The sequence below is a fragment of the Lampris incognitus genome, chromosome 14 (genome assembly GCF_029633865.1).
Source record: "Lampris incognitus isolate fLamInc1 chromosome 14, fLamInc1.hap2, whole genome shotgun sequence".
Classification (NCBI taxonomy): domain Eukaryota; kingdom Metazoa; phylum Chordata; class Actinopteri; order Lampriformes; family Lampridae; genus Lampris; species Lampris incognitus.
Window position 1 is genome coordinate 28,689,385 of NC_079224.1, and position 24,349 is coordinate 28,713,733.

Here is a 24,349-nt window from a genome sequence, read left to right on the forward strand (position 1 = left end):
TATTCATTGCCATGTCTGCGGGTGGGAAGCCGGATGTGGGTATGTGTCCTGGTCGCTGCACTAGGGCCTCCTCTGGTTGAGCGGGGCGCCTGTTCGGGGGGGAGGGGGAACTGGGGGGAATAGCATGATCCTCCCACGCACTACGTCCCCTGGCAAAACTCTTCACTGTCAGGTGATAAGAAGTGGCTGGTGACGCTACATGTATCGGAGGAGGCATGTGGTAGTCTGCAGCCCTCCCCGGATCGGCAGAGGGGGTGGAGCAGCGACTGGGACGGCTCGGAAGAGTGGGGTAATTGGCTGGATACAATTGGGGAGAAAAGGGGGGAACACCCCCCCCCTGGGGGGGGTCAAAAATTATTAATTGCTGCTGCACAAAGCCGCACAACCTGCAATTACAAGTTGTGAATAAAAGTGCACAATCCGTTCTAGGCCTGCAGGACAGCCTAAAGATGAAGCTGGTCACCTTCAGCAATGAGGTACATCACATGGACACTGTTCAAGATCAAACTCTGTCACAGAGAATGTTTGCAGATCTCTTCAGAGATGAAGTTGGTGACTTACCTGTGACTTACTCAATGAAAGTAAATCCAGAAGTGACACCAGTTGTTAACCGCTCCATGGTGCGTTCCTGTGGCAATGTGGAAAAAGGTGAAACGAGCTCCAGAGAATGCAAGCTCTTGGAGTGATCAAACCCATGGACAAGTCCACAGCATGGGTCTCCAACATGGTTTCCACGCAATAAAAAGAGACTGGTAACGTTCGTATCTGCGTAGTTCCAAGAGATCTAAATAAGGCATTGATGCACCCTCACCATTCCATGCTTACAGTGGAAGAGGTAGCAGCACGGATGTCAGGCGCTACTATCTTCTCCACTCCTGATGCGAAAAGCTCCTTCTGGCAAATCAAATTGGATGACACTTCATCTCTCCACACAACATTTACAACTCCTTTCAGTAGAGTTAAGTTCCTGAGGATGCCCTTTGGCATTAACACTGCCTCTGAAGTTTTCCAAAGAGCAAATCTTTGGTGGCTACTCATGCGCATTTGTCGCTCAAGCCACTAGCTCCCATAATACCAAACCAAGTGGTAAGACTCCAAATACAAAAAGGACATGACAAAATGGGAGTTGTAAGGAAAAAGTGTGTCGAGCCAGACTTTCAGAGTCTGAAGGTAAGGAATACAGAAGCAACGGATATCACATTCTGCCAGTGATGGAGCCACCGCCTCCAAAGCCCATCACATGCAAAGAAACCAGATGTATCACAACACACACCTGAACCACAGATGGACAAAACACAAATGACTGAGAAACCTGATAACACTTAACATAAACCATCAGGACAAGGTCAAAAACAAGTGCTGAAAAGAATCCCAGGAGTAGAGTGTTATAGAAGTGTGTAGAGACAGGTTAAAGGCCTACTACTTCCATGTATCTCATTAGATTTTTAGTTTCTAAGCCAAATACAAAGTACCTAAACTAGACACAAAACAAAGCATATATGAACCTGGATATGTGGGAACATGTGAATCATTTTGTTTATGCATTTATTCATTGAGCTATAAGTATTTTTTTTACAGTGTGCAACTGTGTAATAAATAGCAATGTACTTTCATTTGAAGACACTCCATTTTCAGGTATAAGCTTGACCAGCTGAATTGTTATTTTGTGAAACATTGTTGGATGTTCCGAACTAATTAGTACAATGTTTCTTTCGCATTACTTCTGGTTGAGAACCAAAGCTAAAGAAGAGGGACAGTTGTACTGTGACAATGTTTGACTATAGTTTTGCCTTACCTGGTGGGAGTCTCAAGAGATTTGGTAAAAAACGGGATCTTATTTTATATATACATAGCGTTTTGTTTTTTTTTTCTTCCAGAAACCATCGGTATTGATGAAAGAGTGCTCAACAAATGAGGAGTGGAATATTAAGATAGATGTAGGACCTTTTTTTTTAATTCATAGCAGTATAAGCCTGATTCGTGCGTCATGTACTCATCAGCTGCCAAGTCCAAGTTGGTATAGCCAACTTGGCAGCTGATGAGTGCGCAACGCATGAAACAGGCTTGTGCTGCTATGAATTAAAGTTTTTTTCCCTACATCTTATATATATATATATATATATATATATATATATATATATATATATATATATATATATATATATATATATATATATATATATATATAGTTGTTGGTATCATCTCCTGATTGTCCCCTATTGTTCAATGAAAATAAATGTAAAGTTTAATATTCATCACGATTCCAGTCAATGTGACTACAAAGCTCAGAGTTGATGATGACACTGGGGCTAGCACCAACACATCGCAGGGCCCTGGGGCGTTCTGTCAGTACACATCGAATTTTGATTGGCTGATGATACAGTCACTCAAAGTTGTAATCAGTTTGCAGCTTTGGGCTTCAACGAAAGGCGAGCAATACAAACTGGTGCTGGTCCGAGGAGCTGTGATGCATTTAGATTATGTTTAGAAATCCCTGCTCAGCCCCAGGAGAAGAAAAGTGTTTGAAATCAGACACATTTCAGGCACACTTCAATTTAACTATGAAAAACAAATTTGAGTTTGATTTTGACAGGGCCAGCAGAGAAGGCCCTGACAGCCCACCACCACGTTTCACTGGGACTTAAGTCTTATAGGTTGTCTACTGTTTTTGGAGATTTTTGAGTGTGTGTTTCTGATGCCTTTGTACTCATCACAGGTTCTTCACTCACCGAATACACATACTGTTTCGTCTCCTCTTATTCCTACCTGCTTATCTCTACAGCTAGCCTAGCTGGCTGCTGGTCACTCAGTCTATATACCATGACAGCATTTTTCTTTGTCTGGGCTCTTTGATTCTGGTTAAGGTATTGTACTTACTTTTAATGTGTTCAATGTTGTGGAAGCAAACTAATAATAATAATAATAAATTAAATGTATATAGCGCTTTTCTAACACTTAAAGTTGCTTAATTTAGTCTTGTTTATGAGTTTGATTTCTTTTTGGCAACATAGCTTTTGTTCTTTGTGTTTCAATTTTGATAATGTTGATTGGTTGGTTCATTTTAGTTAGTGTTTTTTTTCTTCTTCTTTGGTTTAATATTCCATTTTGGTTCCAATATTTCTCTCTCTCTCTCTCATTATCTGTTCCTGGCTTTAAGGCTACCTCTCTCCTTCCTCCTCCTCTCTACCTCTCCTCTCTGTGTATAATTTAGTGGTAGATAAGCTCTCCTTCTCTGACATTAGTGTGCTATATCACTGCCAACCAGGGAGTGGGGGCCTTAGTTCTGTATCTGATACAGTCTCTGCCTGCCAAGCTCTTCCACTGTCACCACCGCCATCGCTTGGTGCTGATCGAGCCTGGGTGGATGCCACGTTTCGCACCTGCCAGGCTCATAAAGAATCCCCCTGTTTCCCCGTAGCCCGAAGGCAGGATCTGCCATAATCGTTAAGGACGTTGCGATTTAGATGGTGCTCAAGTCAAAGCTTAGTCAGTTGACGACGCCAACAAGTTGGCAGATGGTCCTTTTTTGTTCGACTAAGCCGTCAGTAGGGTATTTGAGGTGCAAAGATGAACGAGTGGCTGCGATCTGTCACAAGTTGGCAGGATGTTGTGTCACATGTAAGTGGAAGTTTGTCTGCAACTAAATGCACCGCTGCGCTTTCTTGGCTGGGTCTCCGCTTCACAAGAGATTTTTGATCCCAACAGAGCTTATCTAATAAATAAAGTTTTCACTGAGGTTAATCTTCAAAAAGAAATGGTGTACCTATACACACATGCATATATATTAATATATATATATATATATATATATACATACATACATACATACATACATATATACATATATTTATATATATATATAAATGGATGGCTGGGGATATATATATATATATATGTAGGATTTTTTTTTAATACATAGCAGTACAAGCTTGTTTCGTGCATCACGCACTCATCAGCTGCTTATATATATATATATAAATCATTAAATTAAACCCCTTGATTACAGGTAGAAAAAAAATCAAATGCAATGTCATGATAGATTCCGGATGCACATTATGATGGGAATAAATGAGTTCAAAATCGAGCATTTACCGTTGCCGGGGGAAGCACAGCGGCCCATTAATCTACAGTAGGTATGTGTGTGTTTGCCATTACAGTGCCTGCAGCCAGATAAATGCATATTTATGACACATGACAAAATGACGGAATGGGGCCTCTGGAAAATGGGGTTTTTTCGAGTGACTTCCCTCCTCTGCGTTTGCTTTTTCATGTTGCCATTGCCTCTCTCTGTCTTACGCCCCTAGCCAACATGGAGACACACACTCAGTGTCTGATTTTGTATCTGCTGCCGTTGTGCTCATGCGTCTGTCTGTGTGTGTCTTACTTGTCCTCATATCAACCCATCTATATATAACCAACCCCCCCCCCCACCTGCCCTCTCTGTGTTAGTGGGAAAGCGTGCCGTGGGCGCTGTGGAGTGAATACTCAGCTTTGTCTTGGCCAGGGTGGGGAAAATATCCAAGCAGAGACAGACAGAAAGAGAATCAGGGAGAGGAAGAAAGCACCATTGACAGTTAAACAGACGCACACCAGTCAGTCCCTGTCCCCCTCTCTCTCCAGTGTCTCCAAAGGCTGGACATCAGCAAATGACAGGAATCCGGAGAACGAGAGAAAGAGAGAGGGAGAGAGGGGGAAGACTCGAGGCTTTGTTTCGTCCCGTTGGCCCTGGGCCCTGGGTGAAAAGTGCAGGCAGAGGAGAGGAGGAGGGGATGACGGGGTGAACCGAGGGGAAAGCAGAGAGAGCACTATGTTGACTTCACTTTAGGACCCCACCCCACTCCACCACTACACACACACACACACACACACACAGTACAACACAAACACACTACAACCTCTCACCCTTCACATGTAGTGTTTACACACAAGCAGTGTGCTCAACCGCACGCACCCACTGGCGGCTGGCAATGACACCCGTTGAAAATGCCTTCGCTCGCTCTATGCCTGATTAGCTTTTCCTCTCGAAAGGCATCATATCGCACACAAACCGTAATCAAACTTATTGTGTTCATCATTGTGTAACAGTCCACTGTTTTTTTTCTCCAAATTTGCCCCGAGATGCCCTTTGTTTACCCGATTAATTCTGCATCTAGACGCTCGCTTGTTTGTTTCTCCCTCTCCCGCATTTGTCTTGCACTTCAAAAGATAATGTGTGTAATTTGTTTCAATGAGGCAAGAAATGGAGAGAAGTGGGATGGGGGTAGAGCGAGAGAGAGAAAGGGAAGGTGAGGAAGAGGAGAGAGGAGAAAGGAGGAATGGGCCGGACCGTGGCCTGGGCGAGGGGTGTGGTTGGGTATAAACCCATGCATGGACAGTGAGTTTTCTGTTGTTGTCCTGTTTTGAAAGCCCGCTGTCCTGGCGCCCGGCACCCTGTCTCTATCTCTCTCTCTTTCTCTTTTCCCTTTCTCTTTTTCCTCTCTCCCTCTGCCTTCCACTCGCTCTCCTTCCAGAGTGGAACTCTTCAACACAGCCTCCTGAAAGCTCCGCAGCTTCATCTTTTTTTGGGGGGGAGCTCCACAAGAAGCCACACACACCATGTTGACCTTTTGGGCGCTGGCGTCGGTCATCCTCTTGGGAATAGGTAAAAAAAAAAAAAAGGAAAAATGTTTTTTAAATCTTTACTTTGTTCGGATTTTTTTTCTTTCTTTTTTTTTGATGAAGGCTTATGAGTCACCCTGCTGCACCTTGCCTCTGATTTGGACTTGGTGAATATCTCCTGAATGAATTTCCTCTCGTCAGGGGTTAAAGGTTAAATTGAAAACATAAAAGCTTCATTTTGTGCTCTCAGACATTGTCTTATAGTTCAATAATTGTGTGAAGACTGATGTGCCTGATGCAAAAAAAATGGGGGGTAAATAGGCTTAGACTGGTGCAGTAGAAATGTTACCCCCCACCACCACCGCCAACACCAGCACCCCCGGTATAATTCAGGTTGGCTCAAAGATCTTAAGTGCTTTTGGATGCTTTGTTTCATCAGCAAAGGCCGGTGACAGGCTTGCAGAGGAAGTAGCTAATACTTCTTTGCCCAGAGGTTACCAGCGCGTCGTCTGTCTTCAGAGCAAGTTCCAGAAAGAGCAACAATATTATGACTCTGACAGACAGAGGGGCCGACTAAGCCTGAGCTCTCCAGACGAGTTTTCTCTGCTCTCCTCCTGTCAGATATTTGCAGTTTTGTCAGAATTTTAATTAAAAACGTCAAGGGCAATTTCATTGACAAGGTTTTTTTTTGGGGGGGGGGGGTGCGCTGCACTCCATGGTGCTGACTCATGGGTGCTCGCAGTAAAAGCTGTGAACTTTCCTCTCTGGGTGTTGGGGAGGGGGGGAGAGAAAATGCAAAGGGCAGAAACACCTAGAACACTTGGGGACACGGTTTTGATATTGACTATGAGGGCCATGATAACTTTGCTGAGGCCCATTAACGCATTCTCAGTGAAACTAAATAATTTAGGAATGTTTTTGTTGCAGTGGCGGGGGGCTGGTAGCTCGCAGGGGATTTGACTGTTGTTTGACATGCAGACTGCATTCTCTAGGGAAGTGAAATATTGATTGTACAGCCAAAAACCGAATTAACATCGATCATTAAATATTATTCAAGCATTCACCGTGCACGTGATTAAACCAACATAATCCATATTAATGGGAGAAAATGATGTTCCCCTTCGACTTTTAAGACTCTCATGCAAATATTCGAGTAAAAAATCCAAAGGTTTATTGACCGCGTATCTGCATCTATTGCAGATTAGACTGCCCTTAATTAGCAATTTAACTCTGTTTTGTATATATATTTCACCATTTACCGAAACCCAAACATCTCCAGGAGAGGAGAGCACAGAGCGAGTATGCGAGAGGCAGGATGTGTTTTACAATAGGACTGAAGGAGGATGAGGGTAAAGGAAGTTTTGGGCTCAGGCTTGGTCGGGCATCCCTACAGACACAATTGGCCACGTCTGTGGGAGGGAAGCCGGATGTGGGTCGGTGTCCTGGTCGCTGCACTGATGCCTCCTCTGGTCGGTCGGGGTGCCTGTTCGGGGAGGAGGGGGAACTGGGGGCAATAGCGGGATCCTCCCATGCTACGTCCCCCTGGCGAAACTCCTCATTGTCAGGTGAAAAGCGGCTGGTGACTCCACATATATCGGGGGAGGCATTTGGTAGTCTGCAGCCCTCCCTAGATCGGCAGAGGGGGTGGGGCAGCAACCAGGACAGCTTGGAAGAGTGGGGTAATTGGCTAAGTACAATTGGGGAGTAAAAGGGGGGGGGGGAGTTTGGGGCTGATCTGAAGGAAAGGCTCAGGTTAGGAGTGGTCAACTTGGTGTCCACTCAGATACAACAAACGCAAGGCCGTGTATTTGGTTGTTTCCTGGCAAAGAGAGGTACATTGTGTGTTTCATGTATGTATATATGTACAGATGACCTGAAAGTTGTGTGGGTTTGCTGTTCTCTGAAACTGTTTACATTTTACAGACCTGTCAAACAAAGTGTCAGAGCATTAGCAAACTTCGGTTCGGGAACGGATAGCATGTTTTTGTGAGCAAAAATATTCTATTCTCAGGGCATGCGGGTGACGTGGCAGTCTATTCCGTTGCCTACCAACACGGGGATTGCCTGTTCAAATCCCCGTGTTACCTCTGGCTTCGTCGGGTGTCCCTACAGACACAATTGGCCGTGTCTCCGGGTGAGAAGCTGGGCGGGGGTATGTGTCCTGGTCACTGCACTAGTGCCTCGCGTGATCCTCCCATGCGCTACATCCCCCTGGTGAAACTCCTCACTGTCAGGTGAAAAGAAGTGGTTGGCGACTCCACATGTATTGGAGGAGATGTGGTAGTCTGCAGCCCTCCCCGGCTCGGCAGAGGGGGTGGAACAGACCGCTTGGAAAATAGGGTAACTGGCCAAGTACAATTAGGGAGAAAATATTCCATTCTAGTCGAGTCTAGTCTTATTTTGGCCAGGTCTGGTTTGTCTTTGAATTTTATGTTTAAACTATAATATTCTTATGCATTTTCTGACTCCATTCAGTGGGTAGCCTTTAAGCATTTGTGTGTGTGTGTGTGTGTGTGTGTGTGTGTGTGTGTGTGTGTGTGTGTGTGTGTGTGTGTGTGTGTTTGTGTTTGTGCATGTATTAACCATATTCCCCCACCCTATTGGTACAGTGCCAGAGCGGTCCCAGGCCATTGTGATCTACACAGGCTGGGAGCGCCATGCCCTGGTGGGCTCTGACATCCGGCTGTCCTGCTCCTTCTTCTCCTGGCGCTGGACCTCTGAGGACGTCACCTTCTCCTGGACATACAGGCCTGATGGCTCCCGGGACAGCATCTCTGTAATAAACACACACACACACACACACACACACACACACACACACACACACACACACACACACACACACACACACACACACACACACACACAGACTACAAGTTTAAGTTGAAATCAGATCACATTTTATATATATGTCAAATGCACAGTACCTATGCAGCACAGGTATAGGTGGTTTAGATGAAATGTTTTGTCTATGAAATAAAAACTAAAACGGCGTTTTATCAGTCAGTTTTTGCACATTATCCGAATTTTTACTTATTCTTATAAAGAGCATGAGAACATAAACAGCAGGAAAAAAAACCCCAAGTTATCAGTTATCACACAATACCTAGAGTGTATTTACATACCTAATCTACATATCTGCTTTGCAGCAGACTTGCTTCAGTAATTAACACTAAATCTCATTTGCACTTTATATTTAAATGTGGCTCTGTATCGTGGTATCTTATATGGATGAAGGGAAAAAAACACTTTTAAGGTGTAAAAATACACAGGACACAGTGTGATCAGCATGTGATCGCATCTCAGAGTCATTCAGGTGTAAATGCAATTCGTACATTGTAATCCCATTGGTGAGAAAGTACCGACCGCAAGGCAGAAACGCCCTCTTTGCAGCCAGTAGTTAAATTTGTTGGAGCTCATGCTGAAGAATCCAATTTATTCATATTTACCCAACTTTGGCATGAACCACTCCCACCATGGTAAACAAGTCACTGTAGTTACATTCACAGTAGCTGCGAATATGACCACAGCTAAACAACTTGCATCCCTCTTATTAAATGACTCTTCCAGAGAAAATGTTTGATATCATTTTGTTTAACCATTGACAACAGACTGACTATCCATCTTCCCACTCACTTGTTTTTCTCTTGTTTTTCTGATTTTTTTGGTATGCATTATGCATATAATGCGTGCAAAAAAAAATCAAATCCCACCACAGTGTGGACACAACATAGACAACATGAACTCGTCTACATATCAGGTGTAAATGCAAATTTCATGACACACCGTTCATTATCCAAATAACATAATCAGATCCAGATCACATAACAGGTGTTAATGGGGGTCGTAGATATAGCTAAAGATATGTACAAAGGCACATATATTTACATGTTAATAGTTCTATTGCATAATGGCATATCGTGGAAACAAGGGAATGCACACAAACTCAGACCGACTGTATGTATGCAAGTGTGTATTCAGCATAGCACGAAAATTTCATCTGACACAAATACAGTATGCACATGTGAGGCATGCTCGCTCTCATGCATGAACAAACAAATACACAATTTAATAGGAGTGGATACAACTGTAGTCTGCAGATGTTAACTTATAGTGCACTACAAGTCATTACAAAGACGAGCAGCTCCCCCAGTCTATTGTAACACAGTAAATGCAGTTTGCTTGTAGCAACTCAGAGAAGGAAACATGCACACTTTCGAATGAGCATACACACACACACACACATGCACACATGCACACACACACACATCTTCTGTCTTCACTCCCCCACTCCAGCCCGCCACCTCACCTCTCTCCTGCTCTTTAACTTCGATCACCCAGCCCTTATCTCCCTCCTATCTCCCTCATCTCTCTATCGTTCTGTCCTGACTGCCCCCCCCCCCCCCCGTCCCTCTCTCCCTTAATCTGCTCTTCTCTGGGCCTGGATCTTCTCTTCCCTCCCCTCCTCTCTCATTATCTCCTCTGCTCACCTCCTCTGCCTCCATCCGCCTCCCACCACGCCCTCCCTTTGAAACCAGATTACTCTCTTCTTTTTTCCTTCCTTATCTTCTGTCATTTCCATTCTCTCCCCCCAGTACAGATTTATGGCTTTATATGTTTGTCTGTTCTCACTGCAGATTTGTCCTTTATAATGTCAGTGTCGTACTTCTGACAAGTTGTGCCATGTGAAAGGTTGAGTGTTATTGATGGGCGACCCGGCGGTGGCTGCCATGGGCCGAGATGAGGTCCCTGACACTGAATTAGTCAAATCAGCCACATCAGAGACCAAAACTGATCGTTTGGCTCGATTCAGTGGTCCAAAGTTTTTGTTCAGGATAATGCAACAGATTTTGACCTTGACTGACTCCACCACGCCCACGCCCACCCCCACCCTTTCCCATATCTCCAATACAAAAGACAGCCATCTCCAAAAATCAATCAGCATTTGAAGCCATCTTTAAAAAAAAATCAATTCTTTGGAAAAGTGAATTCAAGGTGGGATGTCACCTTTTACTTTTTTGCTGTTATCCTCCATTTTAGAGGAGCACAAACTGCAGCAGCACAGTTTGGCAGTTGCTGCAAACGGGGAAGGGGTGAGCCAGGTATCCAGCCATCCTCAGCTACTGTTGATACGCCCAATAAACTTTCAAGAATTACTTTGCTATTATAACTATAATACCATATCAACGAGTTAAATGCCCTCGGAATGGCTTGAATATGTTTTACGGCTTCCTCAACACCTTTCCACTCTATTTCTTTTTAATATCTACTGCATGTTGTGTCATAGCTGCTCTCTATTACCCCTAGTGGCGTGTCGTAGTAATGCCATTTGTAGGAGTGTACAGACGATTGCTAAGTGTTAAGTGGTGGACAGCTGTGTCAGTTTTTGTTTTGCAAATGATCAAATAACTTGGTTGGCATTCAGTTTTCTATCCCTCATACCAGCCCTGCATCTACAGTATCTTTCTATTTCCTCCCCAAATCTGACATCACCCTGTCGAGAAAGGACATGATTAAAAGTGACCTTGAAGCCTTAAAAACCTAGGGAATTATGTATCCCCATAACCACTACACTATCACATTTTATGAGCCCCCCCCCCTCGAGCTGGCATTGCCCCCCCCCTGAGCTGGCATTGTGGTACTATCAGTTGTAGTGCATTTGTATTACGTTTAAGAATTTATATAAATTAGGCCTACAGTTGATACTCGGATGATCCGCTGGGGTGACCCCTAACGGGAGCAGCCAAAAGTAGTAGTAGTAGTAGGTCTACAGTTGATACACAGGCTTTTATGATGTATTGTACATTTGTTGTTCAAAAGAAGAAACTAAAGGGGAGGTTTTACCAAATAAGACTGGCAATTATCTAAGTCTCTACTTCTATGGAATACAAAATTAGCCATCAGGTGGTAGCCTGAAGGGGATTATGCATGTGCGTGTGTGTGTTTGTGTGTGTGTGTCTGCGGCTAATCTCACAAACTGCTGGACCTATCAGCCTACAACGTTTTGTGCACAGTTATGACTGTATGATGAAGAACCTCTTGTGGTTGTGGCGATTAAAAACCTTCCATAAAACATTCTCACTATCGCCGCTCCCTCTCCTCGTTCACTCTCTAGCTCACTCGACCAGCGCTGCTTTCCGTCGCTGCCCGTTCCGAGTCAACCGTGCGCATGCATGACTCACATCTACGGTTGAGTCAGATCCGGCAGCGACAGTGTCAAAACCAAAATATTATGTATTTGGGTATGGGTCTTGAAAGTAAAGGAGAAGTCGATTGTATTTCGCAAGCTAGCAAATCATTCACTGCTGATCTCAGTACAGGAGAACTTGAGGAACACTGGATGAACCAAAAATAATTCACCTTATTCACCTTGCCAACACGTGGAAGTGCCATAATCTCAAAGGTTAAAACTCTGCTATAAAAATACAATTTCAAGGGTAGGATTAATTACAGTCACAGCTGGAAATCATCTCAGTAGCGACAATAAAACTTCCCATGGCTGAGCTATGTTTTCTTACCATTGTTTTATGAATGAAAGTCAATCAGCAGAGCAGCCATTCACCTTCATTCATTTTATACCATGAAAAACGTGACGGTTAAACACATTTGAAGTCTTTTAATAAGGGCTTTGAAATTATGGTAGCCTGATCTCTGTCATTTCAAGGGTCCGCTTAGGAGGCTGCACATCCAAAGACTGAAAGGCAAAACATTTTAATTAGGTAGATTTTTTAGCTTGAGCTCTGCGTATTAACAACTTTCCCCCCCATATTTCCCGTTCAATTGATTTGGGCGCTGCGTAGAAGTCTTATAATGACGGGAAAAACACTGGTTTTTCTGTCCATATTTGCATGTAGTCTTTAACCTGTTTTTTATCTTTTGCTACAGCATGACCATATTTATTGACCCCAAGCTGAAATTAGTGGTCAAGTCAAATCAAGGGTTAAGTTTTCACGAGGCCCATTACAGAGATGACATGACATAAAAACATTTGGAAACAAGAACAGTGAATACAAGAACTGGACACGAACTCTGCGAGTGTATCGCAAAAGGAAATGGCGATGTTGAAGTTACTGTAGGTAGATCAGGTTTATGTTTGAATCTTAATTGTCCAGCCTGGGGGAATTAAGTTTAATGGGATTATCATATATTAAAAAGACAATATCTAATAGTGCAGTGCTGTAAAAACACAGCACAAAACACAGGAAAATGTACTGTAGCATTGGAAAAATGCAAGCCGGAACTGATCCATGTCCTCTCTCTCCTAACAGATCTTCCACTACACCGGCGGCATGCCATACCTTGACAACAAGGGACCGTTCAGGGACAGACTGGAATTTGTGGGGAACCCTGGTCGCCGCGACGGATCCATTCTGCTGAAGAACCTGGACTTTGGCGACAACGGGACCTTCACCTGCGATGCCAAGAACCCCCCTGACATAGTTGGCAGGCCCTCAAGTGTTCGGCTGCTGGTCTTTGAGAAGGGTGAGATGGGGAGGGCTCTGCAAGAGACGTGTTTCCATCTAAATGTTTTGTGAACTTTCAAAACAGTTAGGAAAAGGATCAAATGAGAATTTTAAGCAATTAAACCCTCTTTATATGCAGGTCGGCAAAAATACTCAAGAGAAAAATGGAGACGGGTTGATGAAATATCCATGCTATTTGAGTAATTTGAGAATTCTGTTTCCATCAGTTCTGATTGCATAATAATTCTATCAACATCTCCAGCCATGATAACTTCTCCTCAACCTGGCATGAAAGGTTGTCTATTAGTATATATCCAGTATATCCAGGTTTTTTGTTGTTGTTTGATATTTTGGTGTTTCTTTATTTTTCATCTCATCTCATCATCAGCTGCTTCTCCGCGGTCGGGTCGGGTCGGGTCGAGTCTTGTTTTTTTTTTTTTTTGCATTGCAATAGCTTTGTGGAAACGCAGCTCATGAATTCCATTGCGTGTGGAGTTGCGTTGCTTCTCAAATTCAAATTGTGTCTGCTCATTAGAGTCCCTCCGACCATATGGTGTTTTTTTTTATTCAGACTTAGGCCAACTGCTCTCTTGTAGTTGTATTCACTCCAAACTCAGAAATTAATCTCAATTTGTTGCGTGCATCAGATTAAAGCCATTACCGTGTTGAGACCATTTCCACTGGTGCCTTGTTAGAATTCATTGCACCTCCTGTTAAATGAAATCAATTACATTTTATCTCTCTTTCGCTATTTGAGATCGCTATCACTTGCCTTCTTTTCACTTCTTCTCTCCCCTCCAGTCCTTCCCATTTCGGTTGTCGTCCCCTTTTTCCATCTTACACCCCTCCTCCTCCATCTATTCAACCTCCCTCCCTCTGGCCCTGCTCTCAGCTCCTTAATTCTAAAGCTTTTCACCTCTTCACTCCTCCTCCTCCTCTTCTGTCTCTGTTCCACCTTGTTTAACTCTCCACCCAAACCCTCTCTCTACTATCGCACACCCATCGCCATCTTACCAGAATCCGAATCTGTTTTACTTGTTTTCACATACCAGGAATTTCAAGCCAGTGCTTTGCATACACAGGACCTTTAAGATATAAAATTTCATTGAAAGTATGACATAATGCAAGTTCCTACAACACTCACAGTCTCAAGTCAAGTCTCAAGTCTTCATTAAAGTATTAAAGCAGTAATGGGCAACACTTTTTTTTTTGGCTTTAACTTACCATCATTGAAATCATTTTGGTTGCATAGTGTGATGGCTATCGCAGAATGACAATTTCCATTCGGCTCAGTTCCCTGGAAGCCTTGGTTCTGCGATGCATTAAGTCTGTCGCCAGACAAGAAACCTCCCAGGGGAAGACAGGGATTGCTTTACGGCACACATATAAGTATAGCCATTCATTTTGGAAATCATTTCGGTTGCATAGTGTGATGACTATCGGGGAATGACACAATCACCATTCAGATCAGTTCCCTAGAAGCCTTGGTTTTGCAATTCCTTTAGTCTGTTGCCAGGCAAGAAACCTCCCAGGGGAATACAGGGATTGCTTTACGGCACACATATAAGTACAGCAAGTTTATTTTGTCCCATCTGTGAACATAGCTCGTCATCTTCTGTGATATTATATTGAGCAACAAGTTGTAAGCAATGAACATATCATGTTGCTATGCTATAAAGAGAAAAAAAAAGCCCCTTGGTTGTCTTTGTGATAGTGGTGCAAAAATGTTACCCTGGTGCCACTTTGAAAATGGATGGGAATGGCACACCGTGCCAGTTGTCTAGAGAGTGCCATTTTGATTCCTTGATTCATCTTCATTCCAAGTTCTCCCTTTATGTGATTCTCTCTTTCTCGCTTTCATTCTGCCCTTTGACTCTTTTCATCTTCCCTTCTTTGCCATTCAATTTTCTTGCCCTCAATGCCCCCCCACATCTTTCTCCCCCCTCCTTTTCCTTTATCACGCCTGCAGATGTATCATTAAAAACAGAATTCAGCACACCAAAACAGCTGCCTAATCATTTCAGCATTACTCACCCACCTGGCGTGTCCACTGAAAGAAAGATTTCCTTCTTGCTTACTTTACCTTCTTTCTGGCCCATACGCCAACCGAGTTAGTGTCTTTTAATGTAATTCTGCTGTTGTCTTGTGGTTTGGGTCAGTGATTCTCAGAGGCACGTGCTCAGAAGCGACATCACATAAAGATATACACAGTGATAAGGACCCTTAGAGTTTGTTTTTTTTAATTACTGGTCTTAATGGTCAAGACTTGGATGGCGTTGAAGTTATCTTCTTTAGAGTTGTAGCGTTGTGTCTTTTCTATCAGGCATTTATGGGGAAATGCTGTTTAAACCTGAGAAGAATTTTAGCTGCAGCAAAGACTTCAGCCAATATGTTCGTTTGTTTTATCCACGAAGGTGTAATATAACTCCCTCTCTTCCACCTCCTTTCTCTCACTTTCTCCTCTCCTCCCACCCTTCTCTTTGAATGCCTCCATCCCTGACTTCCCGTTCCTCTTTATCACCCTCCACCTCTCTTTCCTCCCTCCCCCCTTTTTGTCCCAACAGTGCCCATCCAGGCCGGGGTGATCACCGGCGCTATCATCGGTGTGGTGCTTGGCCTGCTGGTGCTCATCGTGGTGATCTACTACCTGATGAGGTTCCTGGTGGCACGTCGGGTCTTCAGCCTCAGCGTCAGGTCAGTCCCTGGCCCGTGCCCAGCGGCCCTGTGCCAGTCGGGTCTGTGCCAGGGGCTTGGGGTGACACCAGAGCCCATCCCTGGCACCGAGACATGCGTGGCCAAGCAGGCGTAGGCGGGGGCGGGGGTATTTCTAGGTTATAAGGTTTTCAAGGTTTACGGATTTTAAATTGCATGGGATTGTGGGGTTGTCGCATGTTGAGTCAGCGAGAGAAAGCTAGGGAAGGTGACCTCTAAACAAAACGAAAAATAGGAGCACTCGAATTCAATTAAATCTAATGAATTAATTGAATGCTTGGGTCCACCACGAGATGGTTAGAATTGATGAAGCCAAGCACCACTAAGCATCCTGGGTGGATTATCGCTCCTTCATTTTGCCTATACCTACTTGAATCCACTGAGATCTACAAGCATCTAGCACCCAGAGGCTGAGTTTTAGACAGGGCCAGTAGATTAGGTTGACGTGCTCTGCTATTCTCTTCATGATGGCTGCCGGGCAATGCTGCCCTGCGACCACTGGAGGGAGAGATAGATTTGACATCCTGACATTGTCTTTCTTTTGTCCCCCTCCAGCAAACATGGCAAGAAAAAGAAAGAGGGATCACAGCAGAGACAGGCAAGTTTCCTCTTCCTCCTCCTCTAGACTCCCCTTCCTCCTCCTCTTCTCCACCCATTCCTCTCCTTCCTCCCATCACACATCACTCCATCACAAGTATGCATCACATAACAATGCCAAATTATGGAGACCAGCCGGTGAATGCAACAGCTTGGGTCTGCTGTTGAAAGCCTGCGCTAAAGAGGAGAACGATGTTATCTTGGAGCGATTACAATTGCAATGAGCATATGAATTTGGGAGGGCTCAGTAAACATATGGTGCCACACAAGCGATCATCTATTTTTTTGTGGCGCGCCACACAATAGTTCATATCCAATATGACAGCCCATAACGGCTCAGTTTCATAATCGCAGCACAGCTGAAATATGTTTATGCCCACGACACAGCCGGCTGCTCCTTGAAGCTGCACATCAGCAGCAAAATAACGTGTCATTCAAAGGCTCCGAGGCAAACACTAATAACTGTTCTCATGCTGTTAAAATTCTAGTGGAATGCTGGTACCCTGGCCGCTTTAAATCCCTACACTGGCCAGCTCCCATTTTGTGGCATTGGACCCTGCATTCAGTTTCTTCCATCATCAACCCCCCCCCCCCAAACCCCCCCCACCACCACCACCACCACCGCTCCCATGGGCAAAGTAACAGCGCGCGGGTAAACAGCCACGGGGCAGAAATCAAACCAGTGACTGTGAAATGGCCGAGGTCAGGTCATGGCGCTAATACTATTGCTCTGGTGAACGGGGCTGTGATTTGCTCACATTGGGGAAAGGGACAGAAGCTGCCGGTTTTGCTCACTGGGAGTCAAATGAAAATCACTGGGCCTATTATGGGCTCAGGCTGTTATCAGCAGCTGTATGCTACAGCACACTGAGGATTTCAGGTAGTTTTTTTTCCTCTCTCCACCCTCCCCCATTTCTCAGGGGAGAGTGATAGCCCAAAGTGGTGGATTAATCAGCCATTTTGGTGGCTTGTATTCCTTTGTGTGAGTATAAGCCAACAGAGTAGGTTCTGTTTGATTACACTGTGGCAATATGTAGGATTTTTTGGGGGGCGGGGTTAGTCGACTTGTACTGCTTGCTGATAATGAAACAAAGTGGGGGGATTGATACACTTTAAGGTGTTTTTCCCCCCTAAATCAAAATCACCTTTTTGAAATGAGATAGGCACACAGCCATTCAACATGGGGTGGAATCAAAGGAATCATGGTGACAGCGAGTCTTTTCACCGCAGGTGCAATTTAGACTGAGTCGGGTTTTTGGGGAAGCGCATGTTTTACCAGTCTGTCACTCGCCTCCACCTCTACACCCTCCACCCCCCACCTCTCTGGCCCCTACCCATGGGGGGAGGGATACTCGCTAGCGAAAGCGCAATCATTGTCATATCCCCAGAGCTGTCTTCCATCGTCCTCTTTCTCTCTCTTTCTCTCTTTCTCTCTCTCTTTCTCTCTCTCTCTCTCTCTCTCTCCCTCCCCCCCGCCCTGTCACATGATTGTCAGGTTACTCCTGGGCTGCAGTCACTTGCTCTCGAGCGCCTGAGGCAGGTGACAGTGCATATATGAATAAATAAAACCCCGCCACCAAAAGGACACTCTGAAATATCTGACAGCGTTGTCATTTACAGTTACTCTCCCAAAGTCTCGACACGGAGGAAAATACACAGCAAAAAAACAAAAACAAGAAACAACTGTCCAATTATGTCTACCAGGCAAACCTTACATTCTTTTTTATTGAATTTTGATTCCTTCTCTATTTATCTATTTGTGTACGTATTTACTTACATATTTATTTATTTATTTATTTATTTATTTGTCTATTTGTCTATTTATTTGTTTTTGGAGCCTGTTCCTCTTTTTTAGTTACACAACACACAGGAGACCCAGGGGATTTTGCAGTGTGCTTATACGTAAGTGGTTGTTTGATCAAATAGTCCTTATTAGAGGGGCCTGCTGACACATCACAATTTTGTATCAGCAACACCATCTTGGTTATTTTGCTGGTCTTGCACTAGAAAGACCAAGCAAAGACTGTGAGTAAGTGGGTGAGAGAGGTGGAGAAACACAGGGAGACAGATGGGGACGGAGAGAGAGAGAGACCCAGAGAGAGAGAGAAGCCCCAGTGTGTGTTGCTCCCCATTAGGTAGAGTTGTGGGAGAGGAGTTTGCCCTGCAGCCCCACACAAAGGCAGCCACACACACACACACACATAATATATACACGCTCTCTCTCCGTCTCTCCTTCTGTCTGTGCTGGAATGATAATTGAGTGCACTCTGTATCGATCGGAACTAAAACACACACACGCACACACACACACACACACACACACACACACACACACACACACACACACATACGCACACACATACGTACACACACACACACACTCATGCCCCACCCATTCTTCTTTCCATCCCCCATGAACCCCCCATTTTCTCTTTCTCTCATTCACATTCCTCTCATCTGCTCCCCTGTCTCCCTCTCCTCAGTTGCACCCCTCCCTTCTCACTCCCCACTTCTCTCTCCAGTCCTTTGACTTCCTCGCTGACCATGAGAAGCATCTATACATCTTTCTTTTCTCTCTTCTTCCTTTCTCTCCCTCAGCCTTTCATTCTCTCTTTCTCTCGCTCTGTTGATTTCTCCCCTCCCTTTCTACCATCTGTCCATCTCTCTCTCTCTCTCTCTCTCTCTCTCTCTCTCTCTCTCTCTCTCTCTCTCTCTCTCTCTCTCTCTCTCTCTGTCTCTCTCTCTCTCTGTCTCTCTCGCCCCTACTCTCTGCAGGTTCTTAGCGTTCTGATCAGTTTTGGTTCTGGACAGAAAATCGCTATCTCTCACACTTCGTCTACCTCTCAATCTCTGTCTCTCTCTCCACGCCGCCCCCCCCTCACCCCCCACCTGTCTGCTGGCCCCTATCTGTGTTAGTATGCAACAGGGGACCTGTCCACTTACCTTCAAATCTACCTCTTTTCCATTTTCTTCACTGTACCCACCTTTTTTCTTTTCCTTTCGAATCATGCAGCCAAAGCTGCACTGTTGCCCTCCACCACCACCACCACCACCACCACCACTCAATATCCCCCTCCCAACCCACTCACCCCACCCACCGTAACAAGGGCCAGTTCAGCCTTCTGCCTATAAGCAGGTTGGAGAGTGTGATTTACATTGCTGGGCCAATTGTGAGAGCATGGGAGCGGTGCTACACATTGCAGCAGAACCCAGAATCCCCCCTGCCTGATGCATAACCGTGACAATGTGACAATAAATGATAAGAATATATGAATATGATATAGGATGCAATGTAGTCACGTGGCTTAAAAGATTCTGCGTCTGCCCTATTGAGAGTTCCTCTGTTAGTTACAGTGCGCTCCCTGCCCCCTGGACTGTCGGGATTCGTGCTGCTTGCGCTGAGTGCATAATTGAAGATGATTTTTTCAACACAATCAGTTAAGTATAATTAGTAGAAGCTTCAGTGGGTAGCAAAAGCCTCTTGTGTGCTTTCACTGCACACTTGCCGTGGTGTGCACGAACAAAAATTGCCTAGCCTGAACTCTAGACTAGTTTGCTATTTGGTTGTGCTGATAACACTTAACTTTTTGTTGACCTAGGAGAGCATGGCAGGAACACAACAAAGCCCTGGTAGAGTCTAATGAAATTGTACTTGACCCCCTCAGGGACCACATCTACGAGGAAGTTGTACAAATGCAATGCTGTTGTGCAAAATAGAATACTTTACCGAAGGTTAATACTTGGGTTAATGCGCCAGAATCGGGGTATTGCAAAGTTAAATGTTACCTTGACCTTATCTCTACTCAATCTGCTCCCCTCCTGCTGTGAGGATTTGTCGTGCCAGACTGAAGCCCTTGTTGCGTTTCCCTACAGTTCCCTCGTTCTCCCACACCCTTCATACCTGAATAGACTCAACTGTCCCAAAAGATAAATCCCAGGAAATAATTTAAAGTTACATTGTCACACTTCACAATAGGACTGAGCGAGAGTGAGTGAGTGAATGAGTGAATCATACTGGTGCCTAATATAGAACAGTTTGTGCATGTGTGTGTGGGTCTGTTTGCGTGTGTATGTGCGTTGTTGTTAGTTGTCACAGGTGTGCAGAGACCTCCTTGCCACAGTGTCCCATCCTAACGCATGGTTACCTGTTTTGTCACACCCCTACAGCTCTGGACTCCGCCCCCTCTCACGTGCTACCCTCTCCCCTAAGAAGGACTGTCTCTCTACCTCCTCCCCTCTCTCTCTTTGGCCTCTTCTTCCTCCTAAATGTGTCTTTCTCTCCTTTTCACAAGGCTCCACTGGTTCTCCTAATGCACCTCTCATCCTCTCATCTGTAACCAGCCAATCTCACCCCCTTTCCCCCTCCCCTCTCTCTCTCCTCCCCACTCCCTTTCTCTCTCTCTCGCTCTCAACTCTCACTCTCACACACGCTCCTTTCCTCCTGAAGTGACTCTCCTTCCCCTGTTCTCCCCCCCCGCCCCTCCTCCTCTCTCCTCGCTCCCCCCCACCCCCTACCTGCTCCCCACACAGGGCCCCACGCCTCCTGCTGACCCCTCCAAGGTGAAGGCGGCCGCCTCGGAGAAGAAGAAGCAGGAGTCACGCAGGGATAAGAAATAGGATACGGGGAAGGGCTGGGGCGCGCTAGCCGGCCGGCTGCTCCAGTCCGTACGCCCAGTGTCCAGGCACGGGAAGCAGCAGCAGCAGCAAAAAACCCTAGTCAGGAAGACGGTGAGAGTAGGAGGAGGAGGAGGCGGGGAGGAGGGCATGGGCCGCGTGCTGATGACCATTGATCTGGAGCTCACCCGCACGAACAGGGTGGAGGAGGGCGCCGCTGCCACTGGCGAGAGAGCAAGAAGCCTGGCCAAGCCGCTGGACTTCCTCTCCCGCCTCGCCAACACACTCACCTTCAAGTACTAAAGACCAGCAAGGGGGGAGGGGGGTTCACCAGGATGAGAGAGCGGGAATTCTGCCCGAGAGAGAGCGAGGGAATAAAAAAAAAGGTTGCCCCAGGGAGCCCAGCCTACTTCTTTCCCCGCCACAAACACACCATAAAAACAAAACAAAAATAAAACCCAGAGACCCCGAGAAAATGAGTCAAATCACATCTGCTCTGGTCACAGGCAAAGAGAGGCCGCACTGAGTCAAGTGATATGGGCTGCGATCTGTGATGTTGTGATAATCTATTACACTAGCTGGCATCCGCCAAATGCTTTTTTCTTTCTTGTCAGGTCATAAGATATGCCACTTGAAGCGAGACCCCGAGACTGCTGAGTTTGATAACAAAATCTAAAAAGCTGTTCCCCCAGTTTTTGCCTTTTTGGTTCCTTTCAATATGATCCTATCCAATGAAAAAGCTCTCTTCAGTGCGTCTGATACGCATCACGGCTCTCCGGCAAGCGAGGACAAGCCAATTTGCTCTTTCAGAGACGACGTGTCAAACTCTAACTTTCTCCCCTTATGCTAATCTTCATTCACTTTTTTCTTCCCCCTTACCCTACTCCCCCCGCCACCCTTTTTTTATCCTCTATCACTGTGAATGCTCCACCCAACTCTCTTTTAATTCAAATTATAGAAGTGATTTATATGCTAACGGCTCTATCCTGTTTTTTCTTCCTCTCTTCTTTCCTTCTCTCTTTTCTTTCTTTCTCCTGTAGATAAAGGTCTGACTTCTTCATGACTGCCTCCACTCCTCTACTCTGCTCCCTCCTTTTCTACCCAGCCTGATGCAGCCCCCATTATTCCCCATTATCTCCACCCTTTCAAGACAGCACTGGCTGTAAGAATAGTCCTCCTATATCAGTCAATGTAATGCATAACGATTTTTATAGCGCCCCCCACGGGAGACCCCATACACGTTCAGTGGGCAAAATGTAAAGCTGTTTAAAGCCAAACTGCACACATAACTTCTTCAAGAGGAACGCCCCACCCGAAATCACATCCCTCTATGTTTAGGCTCCCTTGAATCTTCCCCCCTCGCAAGTCAGTGTTTACGACCCCGTGACATCCCCATTGAGCAGTGCTCAGACCACACTCTGGACTTCAGAGAGAGAGAGAGAGAGAGAGAGAGAGAGAGAGAGAGAGAGAGAGAGAGAGAGAGAGAGAGAGAGAGAAGCGTGAGGAGACCGATAGAGTCGCAGAGAAATATGATTCCAGCTCTCCGCTGGCGTAGATAGAGGTTCAATCCCTTGTGCCTGGGGTGATTCAATCCTCTCAAATTTGAGCTAATGGATGTTGCCGCCATGTCCCTGCCCCGGCTAGAGGGGGCTATTTCTGGCCCTATAAGAGCGTACAGGCTTACTGTAACAGCTGCACATTTTTCGGCCCAAGGGTGGTGGCCAGGTGGAGGGGGATAGACCGAGCAGGGGACCTTGCTGTGCTGTTTGTGTGTGTGTGTGTGTGTGTGTGTGTGTGTGTGTGTGTGTGTGTGTGTGTGTGTGTGTGTGTGCGTGCGTGCGTGCGTGCGTGCGTGCGTGCGTGCGTGCGTGCGTGCGTGCGTGCGTGCGTGCGTGCTGTGCGTGCATGCGCACATGCAGATAAGGCTGTGTCCACTGTTGCCTCCATGAGTGACCAACACAGTGGAATGACGTCACGGAGCGAGCGGACACCCTCCGGGCACTGACAAAAGGCTTACCAGGAAACGGTGCAGCTTTTGTGCTCCCAGAGTTATTTTAGGTCCAGTTAATCCGCTCGCACGTTCTCCCCCCCCCCCTCCCCCCCAATCCTCTTCCGCCTCACACAGGGCTAATTATTTAGCGCGCGCTTGGTAACGAGATATCTCTCCATTTGTTTCTCGCACTCATTGTGCCCCCGCCTCCACTTCCATCTCCTCTCGTTTGCTATTTTCACATCCTCGGGTTCATCTCTCTCTCTCTCTCTCGCTCTCTCTCTCTCTAACTCTCGCTCTCTAACTCTCGCTCCCTCTGTGTTTCTCTCCCATCTCTGACCATCTCACTCAGCCAATTTTGTTCCCTCTCTCCTTGCGTCTGTCGTTTGCTCTGTCTCCTCCTTCGCTTCCTGTTGTCAAGTCAATTTTATTTGTTTAGCCCAATATCACAAATGAGAAATGTGCCTCAAGGGGCTTTACAGCAACACAAGATCCTGTCCTTAGACCCTCGCATCGGATAAGGAACAACTCCCTAAAAAAAACCCTTTAACAGGGAGAAAAAATAGGAAGAAACCTCAGGGAGAGCAGCAGATGAGGGATCTCTCTCCCAAGACAGACGGACGTGCAATGGATGTTGTGTTTACACAATTTACAGAATGGCTTGGCTCTCCCTCATCCCCTCATCCCCTGATACACCGGGCCCCCATACACAATCCACTCCACTCTTAAGTCTCCCCTTATCAGACTACCAGGCCCACAGCTCAAAGCGCCACTCTTCTCCTCTTTATTCCTGTCCTTCATCTCCTCATCCTTCCTTCCTTCTTTCAAACTCTGTGATCTCTCTCTTGCTCCTTTTCTCTTATCCCTCCCTCCTTGCCAATGATCGACAGACACCCTCTCACTTGCCCTTCATCCTTCATACAATACCACCCCCCGTGGCATCTCCCCTGCCCCGCCTCACTCCGCCTTTCTGCTGATTGGGGGGGGGGGCACACAAATGACACAAATGCTCCCCTTTTCCCCCTCGCTGGCCAAGAGAGGGAAAATAAAACAAACGGCGGAGTTCACCTCTAGTTCTCCCCCGAAGACGCCAAACACAAACGTATAATTTCGCTCGCTCTCTTTTGGTCGCCGATATGACTCGTGTTCTTTGTATATGTGTGTCTTGTTAAGAGTGTCCCAGTGAGATACGATGCATAAAAGTAAAGCAAATAATAATTTCCGAGGCATTTTTACATGTATTTAAGGAAAAAAAAACATCTGGGAAACATGTTTACCAATGCAGGAAAGAAATGTAATTGTATTCTAGCCCCATATAGTATTCTATTATATTTCTGACCTTGTGTTATGGAGGGAACTGTGTGGCTGTTACTTC

At 45.6% G+C, this 24,349-nt stretch overlaps 1 protein-coding gene across 2 annotated transcripts; it reads left to right on the forward strand.

The window, feature by feature from the left end:
• The first annotated feature begins 5,378 nt into the window (after window positions 1-5,378).
• On the forward strand, window positions 5,379-23,822 carry mpz (myelin protein zero). 2 transcript variants are annotated; one of them, XM_056293315.1, is made up of 6 exons: window positions 5,379-5,641; window positions 8,208-8,374; window positions 12,867-13,080; window positions 15,626-15,755; window positions 16,329-16,371; window positions 20,901-23,822. In XM_056293315.1, exons 1-6 carry the CDS (start codon window positions 5,596-5,598, stop codon window positions 20,985-20,987), a joined length of 687 nt encoding a protein of 228 aa, XP_056149290.1. In that variant the 5' UTR covers window positions 5,379-5,595; the 3' UTR covers window positions 20,988-23,822. The 2 variants fall into 2 exon arrangements, with proteins under 2 accessions (XP_056149290.1, XP_056149291.1); XM_056293316.1 differs by lacking the exon at window positions 20,901-23,822 and adding an exon at window positions 20,538-20,888.
• Window positions 23,823-24,349: the final 527 nt, after the last annotated feature.